Here is a 17,927-nt window from a genome sequence, read left to right on the forward strand (position 1 = left end):
GAAAAAATTAAAAGTAACATTAGCAAATTTGCAGATAACACAAAGCTGGATGGCATTGTGAACTGTGAAGAGGATGCTGTAAGGATGCAGGGTGACTTGGACAGGTTGGGTGAGTGGGCAGATGCATGGCTGATGCAGTATAATGTGGATAAATGTGAGGTTATTCACTTTGGTGGCAAGAACGGGAAGGCAGATTATAATCTGAATGGTGTCAGGTTAGGAAAAGGGAAAGTACAATGAGACCTGGGTGGCCTTGTACATCAGTCACTGAAAGTAAGCATGCAGGTACAGCAGGCAATGAAGAAAGCTAATAGAATGTTGGCCTTCATAACAAGATGAGTTGAATATAGGAGCAAAGAGGTTCTTCTGCAGTTGTTCAGGGCCCTGGTGAGACCATATCTGGAGTATTGTGTGCAGTTTTGGTCTCCTAATTTGAGGAAGGACATTCTTGCTATTGAGGTTTAACAAGATTAATTCCCGGGATGGTGGGGCTATCATATAGTGAAAGAATGGAGCGACTGAGCTTGTATTCACTGGAATTTAGAAAGATGAGAGGGGATCTTATAGAAATATTTTAAATTATTAAGGGATTGGACACGCTAGATGCAGGAAACATGTTATTGATGTTGGATAGTCCAGAACCAGGTGCCACAGTTTAAGGCGGTTTGGCGGTGCTGGTTCGAAGGGGCCGAATGGCCTCCTCCTGCACCTATTTTCTATGTTTCTAAGAATAAGGGGTGGGCCATTTAGAACTGAGATGAGGATAAACGTTTTCACCCAGAGGGTTGTGAATTTGTGGAATTCCTTGCCTCAGAAGGCAGTGGAGACCGATTCACTGGATGCATTCAAAAGAGAGTTAGATAGAGCTCTTAGGGCTAGCGGAATCAAGGGATATGGGGAGAAGGCAGGAACAGGGTACTGATTGTGGATGATCAGCGATGATCACATTGAATGGTGGTGCTGACTCGAAGGGCTGAATGGCCTTCTCCTGCACCTATTGTTTATGTATCTATGTACTCCAAAGACATACAGGTTTGCAGGTTATTTGTCTTCAGTAAAATTGAAAATTGTCCCTCGTGTGTAGGTTAGTGCTGGTGCATGTGGTGATTGCTGCCCGGAATGGACTTGGTGGGCCAAAGGGCCTGTTCCCATGCTGTATTGTGCTAGTTTGTCCAGGTGGGGGAAAGTGGTGAATTTGTCTGAGACAGACATGTTGAACTCTCTGAGATCTGTCAAGATGTAAGAACTGTGAGTGTCCTTCTCCCCTGTGGCCACCAACATCCCTCCTCTGCTGCACCTCCACCATCAGAGCATCCACTATCTCATCCAAGAAGCTGCTTGTTCTCTTCCTTATAACGTGCTTCATCTGACAAGTGCTAATGTCCTGCCCCTTTAGCCAGTGCACCGTGCCTTCATTAGAAGCTATAAATTACGCTCCAGGAAATCTGCTACAAATGACCATTTTAGCATGAAACCTGCAGGTCCCTGTCTTAGCAGTTTAGACACATTTAAATCATGGTAATTAGCAATTAGCTTCACCCTGTTGGCTAAACCACCATTTGAAACTTGGGTTAGTTACTAACATTACACACATATAATCCCTGTTTTTTCCCTTTCCCTGAAATAACTATTTCACCAGCAAAAAACAGTGCTGGAGGAATTCAGTGGGCCAGGCAGCATCTCTGGGGGAAATGGACAGACAATGTTTCAGGCCGATGACCCAAAGCTGCACAGATGCTAACTGACCCACTGAGTTTCTCCAGCGTTAGTGCTTTGCTCAAGATTCCAGCATCTGCTGTCCCTTGTGTCTCCTAATTATTTTCACATCTCCATCAACATCCCATCCACCACTGCATTGAAGGAGCTATCATAGACACGAGAGTGCTACAAAGACTGCATGCTAAATGATCTCAATCAAATCTGTGTGCTCAAGCAAGTCAAGCAGCATCTGGGGAGTTAATGCTTTTTTCTAAATATAAACATTATTCATTAAAAAAAATTAAGTAAAAACCCACTATGCAAGGCTATTTTTACATCAGTCATCATTCCGTCTACACATTCACAGTGTCATAATTTCTATACATTGGCAGTGGCTACACCATTATCACTCATGTAGCCTCCAGCATTGATGAACATTTCAGATGAATGAGGGGCTTCTACACCAGACTTAGCCCCTCCATGTCTGGTGATGGAAGGACTCTAGACTGAATTCCTTCCCCACAAAGTCTCTGCGTTGACTGCACTGAGCTTCAGTGCGTCCCTGAACATGAACGCCTGCAGCCTAGAATTTGCCAGTCGGCAGGAATCCCTGCCGGACATTTGATTGTACTGAAGATCCTACGTATCAGGCAGACCAAAGAGTGTATTTCACCAAGTTTGTGATGTTCCAGGAGCACTGCATGTCTGTCTTGCTATCCATCCCTGGTAACAGCCCATAGATCAAAAACTCTTCCATTACCCTACTGCTTGGAATCAATCGCGCCAAGGCACCTTGAATTCTACTGCACAACTTCTGTGCAAATATACAGTCAGCAAAGTGGTAGGAGACCATCTTATTACACTTGTTCAGAGGGAATGAGAGTTCAACCAAGAATTTGACAGAGAGTCCCCTTGTCACCTCCAGCCTAGTGAGGTCTTGGTGCTCGGAAGTGCAGGGATGGTTTCAGATCAAGACCTGGCATCAGGACCTGGGCATAGAAGTGCAAGTGAGAGATGAGACAGAGACTGGTAGATAAAAGAAGGGACACAGAGAGGTGGGGGATGAAAGACAGGCAGAGCCAGATGGGGTAGTGGGAGGAGGAAGGATGGAGACTGGTAGGTAACAGGTAGAATCAAGGAAGGATGATGGACAGATGGAGCAAGGCTGCTGCAACCTGACAGAACCCCATGGATGAAAGAGAAAGACAAACACCAATCATTCTTTAAATCGCAAATTAGGAAGTGTATTCAAAAACAAATGTAAGTATATTTTGTATCCATAGTTCCAGTTCTAATCGTGCTTCATGCAGCCATTTATTTTATTTATGAAATTGAAAGCTGATTAGTTATATGCTTTATATTTTTGCACCATTGTATGCCAGTTCACTTTACACATTCCCAACCTGACTAATAATTTCTCTATCTTTCCTAATGAGGATGAAAAATAAGATTTAATCTGTCTCTCATTAAACCTCTTTATTATCTGATCTTAACTTTTCCAAAAACAGGGAGTATTGATATTTTGTCTCAAACAGTGTCATTAGACTATAAATGCATTAATTTTGGTATCATTAATATGGAGGTAAGTTTCTTTTTAACCGATTTTACAAGATGATTAATCTTTGGAAGGAAGACTGCAGCCCTGCATGTTAAAAACAAACTATGCAGGGATGTTAAAAGAAAACAGTTTATGATAATGAAGGATTGGCACCACATGGCAACTTTGTGTAGCTTGCACTGAAATAACATATAGAGAAAGGAAACTAAATATTTGATAGGTATTTAAACATATGTTCACCATTTTGTTTTACAATTCTCCCCAAAGCCTCATGTAGAACACTACAAATAAATAAATAAAACAGCCTTTATGACAACAGTTATCTCCCAAGGTTTCTTCATGGCGCTACAAGTACATTTCTCTAAGTGTGCTACATATTCTGGTTCTAAGCTGTAGGGACCAGAACCATGTCTGCAATTAATTTAGTTTAGTTTAGTTTCGTTTGGAGATAAGGCGCAGGAACAGGCCCTTCGACCCGCCAAGTCCTCACCAACCGGCGATCTCCGTACACTAGTACTATCCTACACACTAGGGACAATTTACACATTTATTTTAACTAAAGCCCATTAGCATCTTTGGAGTGTGGGAGGAAACCAGAGCACCCATGGAAAACCCGCGCGGTCACAGGGAGAACATACAAACTCCATATAGACAGCACCCGTAATCAGGATTGAACCCAGGTCTCTGGCACTGTAAGGCAGTAGCTCTACCGCTGCATCACCTTGCCGCCCTTATCAGGCACTGATCTATAAAATGGAAAAATCTTTCAACATCTCATTCTTAATCGTTATGTTGAAACTCTCCCAAAAATATGTATGCGCATGTAAAAATAATCTGAAATAGAAACAACAAATGCTGGAAAAAGTCAGAAGGTCAGGCAGTGTCGGTAGAAAGAAAATAGTTATTGTTTCGGATCAAAAATATTTGATCAAAACTGGTTCTGGTGGTAGGGACTTCACCCTGAAAACATACTTCATTTCTCTTTCGACAGATGCTGCCTGACTTGCTGTGGTTTTCCAACATTTTTCTATTTCAGATTTCCACCATGTGCAGTGTTTTAATTTTCAATTACAACAGATTTCTGAAGCTTCCTCTTTTGAATAACTTTGTGACATCATGCGGATAAAACGCTTCTTAGGTCGCTGACACTTAAAATGGAGGTTGACAAAAATGCTGGAGAAACTCAGCGGGTGAGGCAGCATCTATGGTGCGAAGGAATAGGCTACGTTTCGGGTTGCGACCCTTCTTCAGTCGCCTATTCCTTCGCTCTATAGATGCTGCTTCACCCGTTGAGTTTCTCTAGCATTTTTGTTTTCCTCCGATATTTACAGCATCTGCAGTTCTTTCTTAAGCTTAACATAGAGGTGCTGAATTTACTCATCTCCACAGAATAGGCTCTTCTGACTTTGGTGGAATCACATGTGGAGAAGATGACTACAGACCAGTGATAAATTATCCTGCACATGCTTAGTGCTAGTAACCAGAGGCAGATTTCTCTCCATTTGTAAGGGAGATGTAACCAGGGGAGGTAAAATTAATTCACATTCTCATGATATAATTGAATGGGAGAGATGGGATTTGTATTAAGGGACTGCAGATGCTGGTTTAAACCGAAGATAGACACAAAAAGCTGGAGTAACTCAGCTGGACAGGCAGCATCTCTGGAGAAAATAAATGTGACGTTTCGGGCCGAGACCCTTCTTCAGAGATGTAGTTGTGTGTCTTGTTGCTTTTTTTTTAGTATGGCTGTATGATAATTCGAATTTCATTGTACCTTAATTGGTACATGTGATAATAAACTGACCTTGAACCTTGATGTTGGGGGCTTGTTCACCATTTCTTCAGTTTATTTAATCCTATATCCTGAGACTCCTGTGTTTCTCTCTCTCATGCCTGTTTTGCCTAAGCAGTTTCCTTCCTCACTTTCAGAATCATTTCTTCCATTGCACCTCTGGTCTCACTTAACCCTTCACTACATCCCTCACAATCCTCCACAGGAGAAGCACTATATTATTGTTAAGGTTCACTACAGTGGAATATCACATTTCATGTGGTAAATAATGGAAACACCCTTAGCCAATGCAATTCAATCAGTGTGCAGGTTTAAAGTCAATACACAAGATTGTTGGACAGAAAAAGGATTGATTTAAGATTCAAAATGCTGGTAGGTCTGGGTCTGTGAAGTAGGGTCATGATCTGAATCGTCACCCATTCCTTCTCTCCATAGATGCTGCCTGTCCCGTTGAGTTACTCCAGCATTTTGTGTCTACCTCCTGTGAAGCACCAGTCGGGCATAATGCAGTCATTATATAGTGTGCTTTTCAGACCTCCTCAGAATTCAGTATCTCCTGCCTTGTGAAGACCTGGGATGATTGAAGTAAACGTATAGTATGTGGGCGAGTAAAGACAAAGAGACAGAAATGAGCTCTTGAATTACCAACACAATGCCCTACTGTCACTGTCTATTTACTACTTAAGCAGGAAAAGCATTCTAAATGCTGCAGTAAGATTGCAGTACTGTTAGTCAATCACTTGTTTGCCAGTCATTTGGCAGAAAAATTCATTACTATGTCAGTTCAAAGAAGCAGGTTATGAATGATTGTTTCTGGTTTGTGAGCAGGAACAGATAATGCAGCATATTATACTGTAAATCATTTTGGATACATTTCTAAAAAAGAACTAAATTATCAAATGAAAATAATGGTATATTGAAAGTAAGTTATTAAGTTAACACTGAAAATATGGAAGAATAAAGCAAATGAAAATGAAGTCTCCATCTTATGCGATATTGAGGTCTCCTGTAGTATTTTAACTCCAGAAATAAAAGGTCACGGCATAGTCTATGCCATTTAATGGGATGGTTGTTAATTGGAACATTGATTTACAGAAAGCATTTGCTGATTTATTCCCCTTGCAGAAGACTGCCTGTTCATTAGGCTAGGGCTTCTTCCAGAGTGGAACAATTGTTAAAAAGAGAGGAATAGCACAAAGGCAGTGCTATCAATAAATAACTCCCCCCCCCCCCCCACTGCATCAACAACGTTCCCACCCCCACCCCCATCTCCTACCACATCCCCATACTACAGTGCTTTGTCCAAGTAGACATCATTCATCTTTGAACCCAGTGGTCATTGTAACCTACTGCTCCAAATCCACCTGTAAAGCTGCTTAAATCCTTGCAGCAGTTAAAGGATTCAGAAGAAATGAAACCTTCTAACATGGTTAGCTTCTTTTATCCCAAAAGCTTTAACTGTACAATGGAAATCGTGAGATGAATTATAATGATATGTAGCTAAAGGACTGTTGGGGGAAAAAACCCAAGGAGGGTTAGTGAAATTAGCACATTCCAAATTTAGATTCACGTCATTGTCCTTATTTAAGTTCCTTTCTGCCACAGAAAGGCTGCTCGTTTGCCAGAAATAGACTTGATATTATGGCTGAGATACTCCCTTATGAAATGTTTAACACACTAGAGATAACGTGACCTAATTTCTTGATTAAAACTCTAGTATAAGAAACTTAATATACCAGAGAGCAAATATTCAAGAAAGCTTGAATAATGTAATAAAATTGCAGAGTCTAAGAAGTTAGCATGTATTAGTGAAAAGTTAAAATAGGTTGACTAGACGCATAGTAAATGCACACAGCAAATTCCATAATGATCCCTTTCCTTCCTGTTTCTTTTTCACTTGTCAGTTGCTGGTTTCCAGGTAAAGCTTTCTCGCGTTGGAAAGCACCCAGCATATTACCCACGCAAAATATTACAATCAGTTAAAATGGTTAATGGAATGAAGCAGAGAATGGTTTGTTGCTCAGTTGCAGAATAATAATGTACATGGACTTGGGTTAGACAGACCATCTTTATGTTGCACTATAATCACAGAGCCATCGTGACTGAGCACGGCAATTTACTTATTGTGGGGTTCAGTCTGAAGAAATCAAGAGTGGGATATGTATTCCACTTCTAGAATGAGTGCCAACCTCAATTTATGCTTACCCTCTACTGGCTAAATAGACATGTTAGCTCTGCAAAGAATATGGATTCAGCATGCAACCCTGCATATGAATATTGTTCAGGGTGGCATGTGTGTGAATAATGTCCAAACTTGCCATCATTTATTTCCTTGGCATAATGAGTTTCTTTTATACATATTATATTGGTACATTTTTCATCGATACACATTACACATATCACTGTGTTCATTCTTGTAGGCTATGCAGCATCACCATGCAGTTCATGAAGTATCATACATTGCCAAGGATATCACCGACCACCGCGCCTTTGGCTATATATGTGGTAAAGAAGGAAATCATCGGTTTGTAGCAATAAAAACATCTCAAGCAGTGAGTATAAGCCCTATAACTTCTGATGTGCTTTTATGGTTATGTGAATGTAATGACAAATTAAAAATCATCTAAAAATAATGAGAACTGTGTTTAATTGTTAATTACTATCGGGTGTACACACTGTCCCATTAATAATATATACCATTTGTTAAATAATGCCTATTTGGTTATGTTTTTGTTTATAAAATTCTATGGTGCAGACTATGCCAATTTTTTTCCTTCATTTTGACGATTAGGCTGAACCCGTCATTCTTGATCTTCGAGATCTCTTCCAACTCATCTACGAACTGAAACTTCGGGAGGAGAAGGAGAAATTGGCTCAAAAGGATAAACAAAGTGAACAGGCAGTCTATCAGGTAACAATGACCATGCTTTCTGTAGTAATTGAAAGGAACTGCAGATGCTGGTTAATATGAAAGATAGATACAACATGCTGGAGTAACTCAGCAGGTCAGGCAGCATCTCTGGAGAAAATGGGCAGGTGATATTTCAGGTTGGGACCCTTCTTCAGACTGATTGCTGGAACCAAGACAAGGCCAGATTTTCTGTAGTGCTGTTTGGGGAACTCCAGGCAAGTCTGTTACCAAATCATATTTATCACCGTCCACTTTTGACATGTCCCTGGTTTCCGCAATTGCTACTCATATTGATAGTAAGTCTGGGTATTTATTATTGTGACAGCTAATTCCTGGTATAAATCCTGCTTATGTTTTGCCTTCCACACAGTGAATGAATGTCTGCAAAAAAGCAGTTGTTCACAAGTCCATAAATAATATCTCCTGGACTGTACAGAAGAGAGCAAACAGGTTTTCCACCATGTATGATGGTCTTACAAGATCTTGTCATTAAAGAACAAATATACTTTTCTTTGCCTACATCCATAAGCTATATCTTTGATTTCATATAATTGGCCTCCTTGACTTGGGATAAAACCTATGTCCAAGCCGTTTTTCCTGGAAAATTCTCAAATTGGGACAGGCTCCTTTGGTGCATCACTAATCCTGACAAAACTGCCATTCTTCAATATCCAAAAGTTCACTTTTTGCCACTCGTATGTCTTTGTGCTATTCCAGTCATTTTCTCAATATTGTCCGCCACCAAAACTAACAGTTAGAAATCAAATGAAAAGTGGCAGAAAAACCCATAGCTCTCTTCGTTTAGTTTAGAGATACAACAGGGAAACAGGCCCTTCGGCCCACCAAGGCCATGCTGACCATCGATCACCTATTCTCATCAGTTCGATGTTATCTCACTTTTGCACCCACCGCTACACATTAGGGCCAAGTCACAGAGGCCAATTAACCTACAAACTCGCATGTCTTTGTGATTTGTGAGGAAACTGGAGCACCCGGAGGAAACCCATGAGGCCACAGGGAGAAAGCGCAAACACCACACAGACAGTAGCCGTGGTCAGGACCGTGGTCAACCTCGATCTATGGTGCTGTGAGCACAGGGGCGCCCTTTTTTTTAGTTTTTTTAAAAAAAATATTTATTTATTTATTTTAACCTTTACCAATTTTTATCTAACCAGACATCATCAATATTTGTGCCAAACAGCTTTTTCTTCTTTTACTAGAAACCACGTTAAAAAGTTTGAAAAGTTTCACATTGTATTCACCTTATCACTTAATTCACAAATAAGTTAACGCCACATTTCAAATGACGATCACAAAATTGAATCACATTAAAAAAATAATAATCTATCGACAGAAAGGCACTGAAGAGTACTGAAGTGAAAAGGTAGTCATGCTGATTTCCTGAGGTTTGGTCTTTTTGCTGCTCTCTCCCAGTGTGCGCTTGTAAAACAGATACTTGGCCATGCCGTTCTGAGGGGCTCCCATACACATCAGATAGGTAATCATATCTCCAAGCTTCCGGATGGTCTTGACCTGCTCAGTCAGGTCGTGAGTCTATAGAAAGTCGCACATGTGAGGGTTGTTTTTGTCAGAAGCCCGTTTGTGGAGCTTCAGGAGAGACTGGTTGATAGACGCAAAAAGCTGTAGTAACTCAGCGGGACAGGCAGCATCTCTGGAGACAAAGAATGGGTGACATTTCGGGTCAAGACCCTTCTTCAGTCTCAACCTGAAATGTCACCCATACCTTTTCTCCAGAGATGCTGCCTGTCCCACTGAGTTACTCCAACTTTTTGTATCTATCTTTGGTTTAAACCTGCACCTCCAGTTCCTTTCTACACAGAGACTGGTTGATGGTCTTTTCCAAGTGTAGGGCGCACTGCAGAACCTCTGGGCCATTGCTCCACTTGTCTCTGAAGGATAACACGACCCCATGCTGGTTCTGAAATTTTATCAGCTTTTCCATGTGATCCTGCCCCTAATGGGATTGATCCTTGAAAAACTTGGCAAAGTTCTTCAAAGCCACATCATCCTGATTGAAGTAGGCAGGTATGGACGGGTATATAGATATAAGAGGCATTGAGCCAGTGAATGTTGGCTTCTCATTCCTGGTGGTCGTTCTGGTGCGACCTCGCATTAAATCAACCTGCAGAAGTTCTGAGACAAAAAGTTACATTTCATAGTACAGGTTTTTTTTCGAGAGGATGACTTTGTGAGGTTTGGGTTCTATTTCGTTCAAATACTATTGAAGTGAGAATACAACCAGGATTCCCAATCATAATCCTTTGCCCTATTTAATTATGTTATGAGAGAAGTAAGTTGCATGATAAAATTCAGTAGTAGGTGGTATTTAATTGTAGTTCATTACTTTCCAATGACCTTATATTTGGACTTTGAGTGATAAAATGGCCTGTTATTACTAAGACTTAACAGAAATCCCTATTATCTCAACCCAGCTCTAAAAGGACACTAATATTATAGGTACACAAAAAAAAATGCTGGAGAAACTCAGCGGGTGCAGCAGCATCTATGGAGCGAAGGAAATAGGTAACTTTTCGGGCCGAAACCCTTCTTCAGGCTGATAGGGGGTGGCGGGGAGAAGGAAGGAAAAAGGAGGAGGAGGAGCCCGAGGGCTGGGGGATGGGAGGAGACAGCTCGAGGGCTAAGGAAGGGGAGGAGTCAGCAAGGGCTAACAAAATTGGGAGAATTCAATGTTCATGCCCTCCGGATGCAGGCTCCCCAAGCGGAATATGAGGTGCTAATATTATAGGTCTTTTGGACCGTTACAGAAATTGGATAAATTGGGAAGCCTTGTTTGTAGAGGCCACATGATAAAATGGTAATTAATGGAACGGTTTAGTTGGTATTTTCGTGTGATATTAAATAAAGTAATGTGTTTGGTTAGTTCTAGAAGCTGTGTTTTATTCTGACCTTGGAGCATGGTTAACTTGACCTGGAGGTGTTTAATGATCTTCTGCACAAATATTCACATAATGAGCATACTAAAAGTAACAAGATCAAAGTGAAATTATCAATAAAATCTATGTTTGTTTAAATTTTCCAACTGCTAATCCTGAAATAAAAGACTTTAATTGACTACACTATTTAAATAATTGTTCTTCTACTTTGCAAATTCTGTAACCTAATCTTTTCCAAACTGCATTTGCTGATGCTTGTGCTGATTGTCTCTCCTCTCTCTCTCTCTCTCTCTCTCTCTTTCTCTTTACATTTCTGATTGACTCTAATTCAGACCATTTTGGAAGAAGATGTTGAAGATCCTGTATATCAGGTAATCTGGACAATTTTAACAAAACACAATTACTTGAATCTCATGGACAGATTTACTTATTAAAAATAAAGAAATAAGTCTGACTGGATTTGCCTTCTAGATAAATTTGAGGTTACAATATTTTCAATTAAGACAATTAATATATTGGAAACCCAGTGTAACATGGTTTTTGAAAATAGGATAAAGCAATTGCCTGGATTGTTCACGGTCTTTTAGTTGATGTATGTACTCAATCTTATTGAATGTCTTATACCAAGTTTTACTCGGGGGTAATTTTCTGAAGTGAATTGTTGATCTCAGAATGTAACAAGTAAAAACCTTCTTCTAACTGCGAAGAAGCAAGTAACAATTAGACATTTGCCAGGTTCAAAAACATTTTAAGTTTGCTTCATTCTTCTTTCTTTAGTACTTCTTCCTTCCAATTGTGTGTTCTTTTCTCTTATGAAGACCAAATTATTTCATTTTCTTAAATATTTTTGGATTGTGAACTTTGCTCCCAAAGCCAGCATTTATTGTTCAACCTTGGTGAACTGCCTTATTAAATAATTGAAGTGTGGTATTGTCCAAAAGTACTGTTTCCTTTTTCAGCACGGCCAATTATCCCACATTGCCTTGCAGCCTATTGCCAATCAACTCCATTTGATTTTTCTACCACCCAACTACTCCAAAGACAATTTATAGTAACAATTAATGTACCGACCAGCTAGCCCTTTGGATGTATATTTTAATTAATTGGGCTATCCCTTCAAATTCTAAGCAATGGGAAGTTGTTCACGTTTTCTACATGACTTCTCAGAAGCCCCGCCCATTGATTTCACATATCAAGAAGTCATGAATGAAATTACCAAGTTATTGATTCGATAGGGAGAAAAGCATAGATGAGGCAGTCTTTGGTAAGGCATGCTGGCAGCAAAAGCAATCTGAAAACTGAGACTAAATGTGTTTGCAGAATACAGCCAGGTTTTCACTAACATTGTCGATCTCCTTTGAAATTGTTCACTTCATGTCTCCTGATGATGGATTCCAAATGTATCAGAAGACCCACCTTTCGTCAGTTGATCTAACACTGACTGTATTTCACAATCCTTCAAAAGCTCAAATAGAGTAACACCCTAAAGAATATAATCCTCCAGAAAGACCAGTGTGTGTCAAACCTTGATATGTGGTATTAGTGATTTTCTTTTGTAAAACACACAGGGCAAACCCAGCAATTCAATCAAACATTTAAATCCCTTCTGGAGGATTAGGGCTGACTCTCACTCAAACCCACTCTTTTCTCAGTTTTATTTTAACTTTCAGTAAAGTAAGGGAAAGGCAGTCTAATAGAATTCACTTCCACCTATCTGAGCTGCACTTCGAATGCTGTGATACAGAAACCTTTTATCCAATGAACATGGGAAAATATATATTTTTTAATGAAAGGGTTCATATTATGGCATCCATGGCTGAAACTCTTTTTGGCACCTGTCTTAAAATACCTTTGGGTGATAGAATCTTTAAGTTTGAAGTATAGGTCATCTATAATTAAGCAAAAAGTTCACATTCATAAATTTAATAAACATAATTTATGTTTTAGTGATTGAAGGACCCTTGGTTCAAGTTTACATTATTTGTTTTTGCCAAACAAGGGATTTTAGTATGAAAGTAAAATGTTGAAGGCACAGGAAATTTGAAAGTATATTGCTGAAGAGATTGCTGTGTTGGATAAAGCCCTGCCAAATGTTGATGTAAAACCTCAAGATCGTGTATATGGCATCTTCCCATAATTGAAATGCAGGTGATTAATAATTTCACATCGCTGAGCCCTGTTTTGTTATTCACGCCTAGAAATTGGATTCTGCCTTTTTTTGTGTGCTGTACTGGGGATGCAAACAGTGTTAATGTCCATTTAATTTGTTTGCAAAACATCACAAAATTGGCTAAAAAGCCGATTCAAACAGTTTTAAAGTGGTTTGCACGTGCAAAAAACACAATTTGCCAGATGACCGCATTTTGTGTGATGCAATTTCAGACAATTTGCTGCAGACCTGCCTGAAAAGGGTTTCAGCCATTGTTCAGCCATGATAGACAGTCAAATGGCAATGAATCTGTAGCTTTTACGGAGGAAAGATGCCTTCAGAGAAAGGAAGACAGCTGCTAGATTTGCTCAAAGAAACAGGGAAGTATTCATTAAGAGGGAGATTGTGGGTGCCAAGGTGGACTAGAGATCAGGTAGGATAACCATAAAAACTGGCCCCTCCAGGTATAAGGGTTCTCGGTCATTTAAGCAGAAATAATAATTATGTCCTCACGAGAAACAAATGAGTGAAATTTGTGCTATGAGCCAGCCAGTTCATGATTCTTTTTTGTAGTCTGATTCACAGTTTAGTTTAGTTTAGAGATACAGCGTGGAAACAGGTCCTTTGGCCCATCGAGTCCGCGCCGACCAACGATCCCCACACTATCATACACACACTAGGGACAATTTACACATACACCAAGCCAATTAACCTACATACCTGTATGTCTTTGGAGTGGTCTTGAGTTATTGGTAGCAGGCTGGATTGGCTGGTGTTTTCTTTTCTTTAGGCTGAGAGGTGGCATTATTGAAGTGCACAAAATAATCAAGGGCATAGATTAAGTGAATGCTCTGAGTCTTTTTTCCAGGGTCAAAGATTTTAGAGGACCAGTGGTGTTGTCACCGTGACTCTGATACTTGTTGGAGGCTCAGTAGCTTTATTAGGGATAGTGAGTAGGTGGGAAGAGCCAGGGGAGTAGAGGGAAGCCCTTGTTCCCCAGGGCCCAAACCATTGGGCAGAACAGGCTACAGAACATATCTGTCAGCAAATTATCTCTGAGCATGAATACACCTTGTGTGATTCCTGAGGACAGGTCTTCCACCATCAGGAAAATATAATGAACCACAACCATCTTCACATTTAGGAGCTGAAAACGTTTCTAATGATGAAACAGTCAAGGTTAATAAGAGGAAACCATTTTGACACACTCATTTAGTTTTAGTTTAGTTTAGAGATACAACTAGGAAACAGGCCTTTCAGCCCATGGAGTCCATGTCGACCAGAGATCCCTGTACACTAACTATCCTACACACTCAGGACAAATTACAATTATACCAAGCCAATTAGCCTACAAATCTGTATGTCTTTGTAATGTGGGAGGAAACCGGAGCTCCCTGAGGAAAACCCATGCAGGTCACGGGGAAAAGGTACAAACTCCCTACAGACAAGCACCTGTGGTCAGGATCGAACCCGGGTCTCTGCTCTATAAAGCAGCAACTCTACCACTGTGCCACCATGCCACAGTGCTGGCACAGGCTGGCACAGGCAAACCAAAATGTTGGCAAAACCCAGTGTCTGAGAAACCATCTGCTTCTCTCAGGATCTCCATGACTTGTGTGACCTCTGTAATGTTGGAGTAAGTAGCAAATTGTGGGACATGAAGTCCTTGACTTGCATTGAATAGTCCAAGTGCAAGAACTTGTCCAAAGGTCTTCCTGCAGCATGACACATGTCTCAGTAATGACATTCTTGGCTACCTGAAGCTACAAACATATTGTTTTATCAGGGTAGCCTACGTTCATAATCATACTTTATTCATATTTTAATATCCACGTATGTTTTGCAACATACGAGGAATTTGATTTGATGCTGGCATGTGGTATTTCAAAGACTCTCTGTGTGTGAGCTCCTCATTCATGAATCTTGTTGAATCTCCTGCCTCGATATCCCAACCCAACTTGTGTTGTAAGTGGCAGCCAGGCTGGTGCCTCCAATAATAAAGTGTAGTCAGGACTTTCACCTCTGAGGCAGCCCTTGCATGTATTTTGACAACTAAAAGTTGCACCTGTAAACCGTGAAAGGTACCCGAGCAGCCAGTCTGGTCTGCTCTCCTGATGTCAGCACAGTGGCTCTTTAAGCAGAAGCAGATGTAGCAAAAGTAGTGCAAGGTGCTCTGAGTTGTACTGTGAGTGTTTAATAAAGAACACACACTGGCAAAGGAAAATGCACGTCGCCTGGCTCGTCATATGAGATGCGATAACATCAAGTTACCAGTCCAGTTTCTTGATGGGTGCAATATTGTGCAAGATGATGACCAGTGTTAACTAACCCAGGTTAAATGACTCTTATGCATTAACAGAAACAGGTGCAAATGATCCAATTTCTAAGCCATGGTGTCCTCCAGAAAGTGTATTAAATAAGGGCAAGCTATGACTGATGGAGAACCAGTCGGCTACCCAGGTTGTTCCTATGCTTCTTACTGACTTGTAACTGTGTACCCAGCTGTACTATATAAAACTTTTGAAATTGTTGGTCTGACTCTTGCTTTAGATTTTTCTTTTCTCCAACTTCTTATGTGCTTTCCTACTCTTTTGCCTTTTTGTTTTCCGCCTTGTGCTGGCAATGTAACAGTACATTGTATTTGAAGCTGGACATGAGCCAATCCGTGAAACAGAGGAGAGCATTTACCAGGTACAAACTTTTGATCTAAATTATTCAACACATCATTTTCCTGATATATTTATACGTTCATTAATATAGTTCCCAGTTTCTTACCAAACATAACTGTGCTGTTCAAAAGGAAAAACAATGTATGTTATTAATTTTGATTTTAATACTGGCAAATAATTCGATATTTTTAGTTATTTTAATTTAAAATGATTTGCAGTGTATGGGATAATAACTGTGGCCCAAAATATAGAAAACTAAGCAGCCTCTGAGTATAGGCATTTCATCCACCCGTGAATAGGTTTCTATGGGGAGATTACAGTAAGATGTCACTGACAGAGGTAAATAGTTGGCATAAAACAGAGACAGTGGGAAACAGTTGCAGACAGAATTTAAGACGTTATATGCTTTAACTTTAAAATAACTACTGACATCAATTCATGTTGCAGTTGTCTAGGAAACAAGAAAATAATTCAATCTGATTTGATGTGGTAACTGTAAATACATTAGCAACAGTTGCTAAGTGAGGCAGTCTCTTATTGTGCCATCAATTTCATTTCCATGTTTCCATGCTGATGGTTTCAATAATCCTGAGTATTGTTTATAATGGATGAATCTGTTCCAAATGTCACACCAATTAAAATGTTAAAGTTTTTGGTGTATAAGGCAATTTGGAATATGACAGCAACGGCTTGCCCTGTACGATTACAATGCAGGATAATATTCTCTATCCGTAAACCTATATAACCTCTGCAATCTGATGTATATTTCCAACACCACATTATTAGTTAGGTCATAAAATCTAACTTCGGGTTGCAAGAAGCTTTTTAACAAGTAATTATGCTTAATCTGCTTACTTCCCACTGTCCAAATAGTTGTAAGTATTCGATCAACAAGAAGAATTCAAGTGCCCCATATCTAAACATAATGTAAAAATTGAGAGGTATTAAATTTACTGTTTGGATTATGGGCAAGGAATGAAGGACTGATTGGATAGTTCATACAAAACCTGTGCAGGCCTGATAACTTGAATATATAGCTTACTCTCAAAGAAATTATCAATTGGTTTTAGATTAGTTACAATAACAGTGGGAAATCTTTCCAAGGATTGTATACAAGTATGTATTGCATGGGCAAGTTAAGCTGAAGGGCCTGTTTCCATGCTTTTTTTACTATGATTTAATTGGGAGACAGTGCGAGTCAGAAAATGTAGGTAAATCGATGAATGGGATTATTATCTGTCAGAAAATATGGGTCAGAGTTTGAAGGGCCTGAATTTTACAGTGTGTGTAGTGACAGAGACCACTCGGCAGGGCATTGGAAGCATCATGTCTGGGGTAGTACTGCTGAAGTGGCAGCAATGTTGTGAAGGTGAAAATAAGGCAATTGCAGTCATAAGAGGAATGTGAGTATCTGAACGCAACTGTCGATCGCTATCATACCAGGAAATGGAGTTTGTGAAAAGAACAGAGGACAAGGTTTGGGCCTGCCACTATGTAATTAGAGGAAATTTCTCCTCGTCTAACATTGTGTATCATGTACAATGTCTGAAAATTTTGGGACATCCCAGGAATGAGTAGGTTAACATATAATGAGCATTTGTCGGAACAGGGCCTGAGGGGGGACCTCATTGAAACATAGAGAAAAGTGAAAAGCTTGGATAGAGTGGATGTGGAGAGAATGTTTCCACTAGTGGGGAAGTCTAGGACTAGAGGTCGTGCTCTCATAATTAAAGGATGTTATTTTAGGAAGGAGATGAGGAGAAATCTATTTAGTCAGAGGGTGGTGAATCTGTTGAATTCTTTGCCACAGAAGGCGGTGGAGGCCATGTCAGTGAGTATTTTTAAGACCGAGTTAGATAGATTCTTGATTAGTACAGGTGTCAGAGGTTGTGGGGAGAAGACAGGAGAATAACGTTAGGAGGGAGAGATAGATCAGCCATGACTGAATGGCAGAGTAGACTTGATGGGCCGAATGGCCTAATTCTACTCCTATTCCTTATAACCTTATGACTTTGACTGGAGCTGCTGCAGAACTATGGCTGGAAATGGAACCTAATTGGAGGTATGCAAACAAGGGGCTTCAGTTAAGAAATGCATGACTGGGTGGTTACAGATTATCAGATGCTGAGGAGAAGGTAAGGTTGGAGATGGAACAGTGATTTTTAAGATTGGAGGGGCAGGACTGATTCATGAGGTGAGGGGTGACAGCAGCTCTGCCTTAGGATGAGAGAACAG

The 17,927-nt window shown here is 40.1% G+C and overlaps 1 protein-coding gene across 1 annotated transcript in view; it reads left to right on the forward strand.

The window, feature by feature from the left end:
- The window catches only part of dab1a (DAB adaptor protein 1a), a 290,784-nt gene that overhangs the window by 200,246 nt on the left and 72,611 nt on the right, over positions 1–17,927 (forward strand). Inside the window, exons 5-8 of the mRNA XM_055642479.1 lie at positions 7,469–7,600; positions 7,840–7,959; positions 11,207–11,245; positions 15,655–15,714. Coding sequence (XP_055498454.1) covers positions 7,469–7,600; positions 7,840–7,959; positions 11,207–11,245; positions 15,655–15,714 — 351 coding nt within the window. The remainder of the gene's footprint in view (positions 1–7,468; positions 7,601–7,839; positions 7,960–11,206; positions 11,246–15,654; positions 15,715–17,927) is intronic.

This window comes from Leucoraja erinacea, chromosome 10, assembly GCF_028641065.1.
Source record: "Leucoraja erinacea ecotype New England chromosome 10, Leri_hhj_1, whole genome shotgun sequence".
Lineage (NCBI taxonomy): Eukaryota > Metazoa > Chordata > Chondrichthyes > Rajiformes > Rajidae > Leucoraja > Leucoraja erinaceus.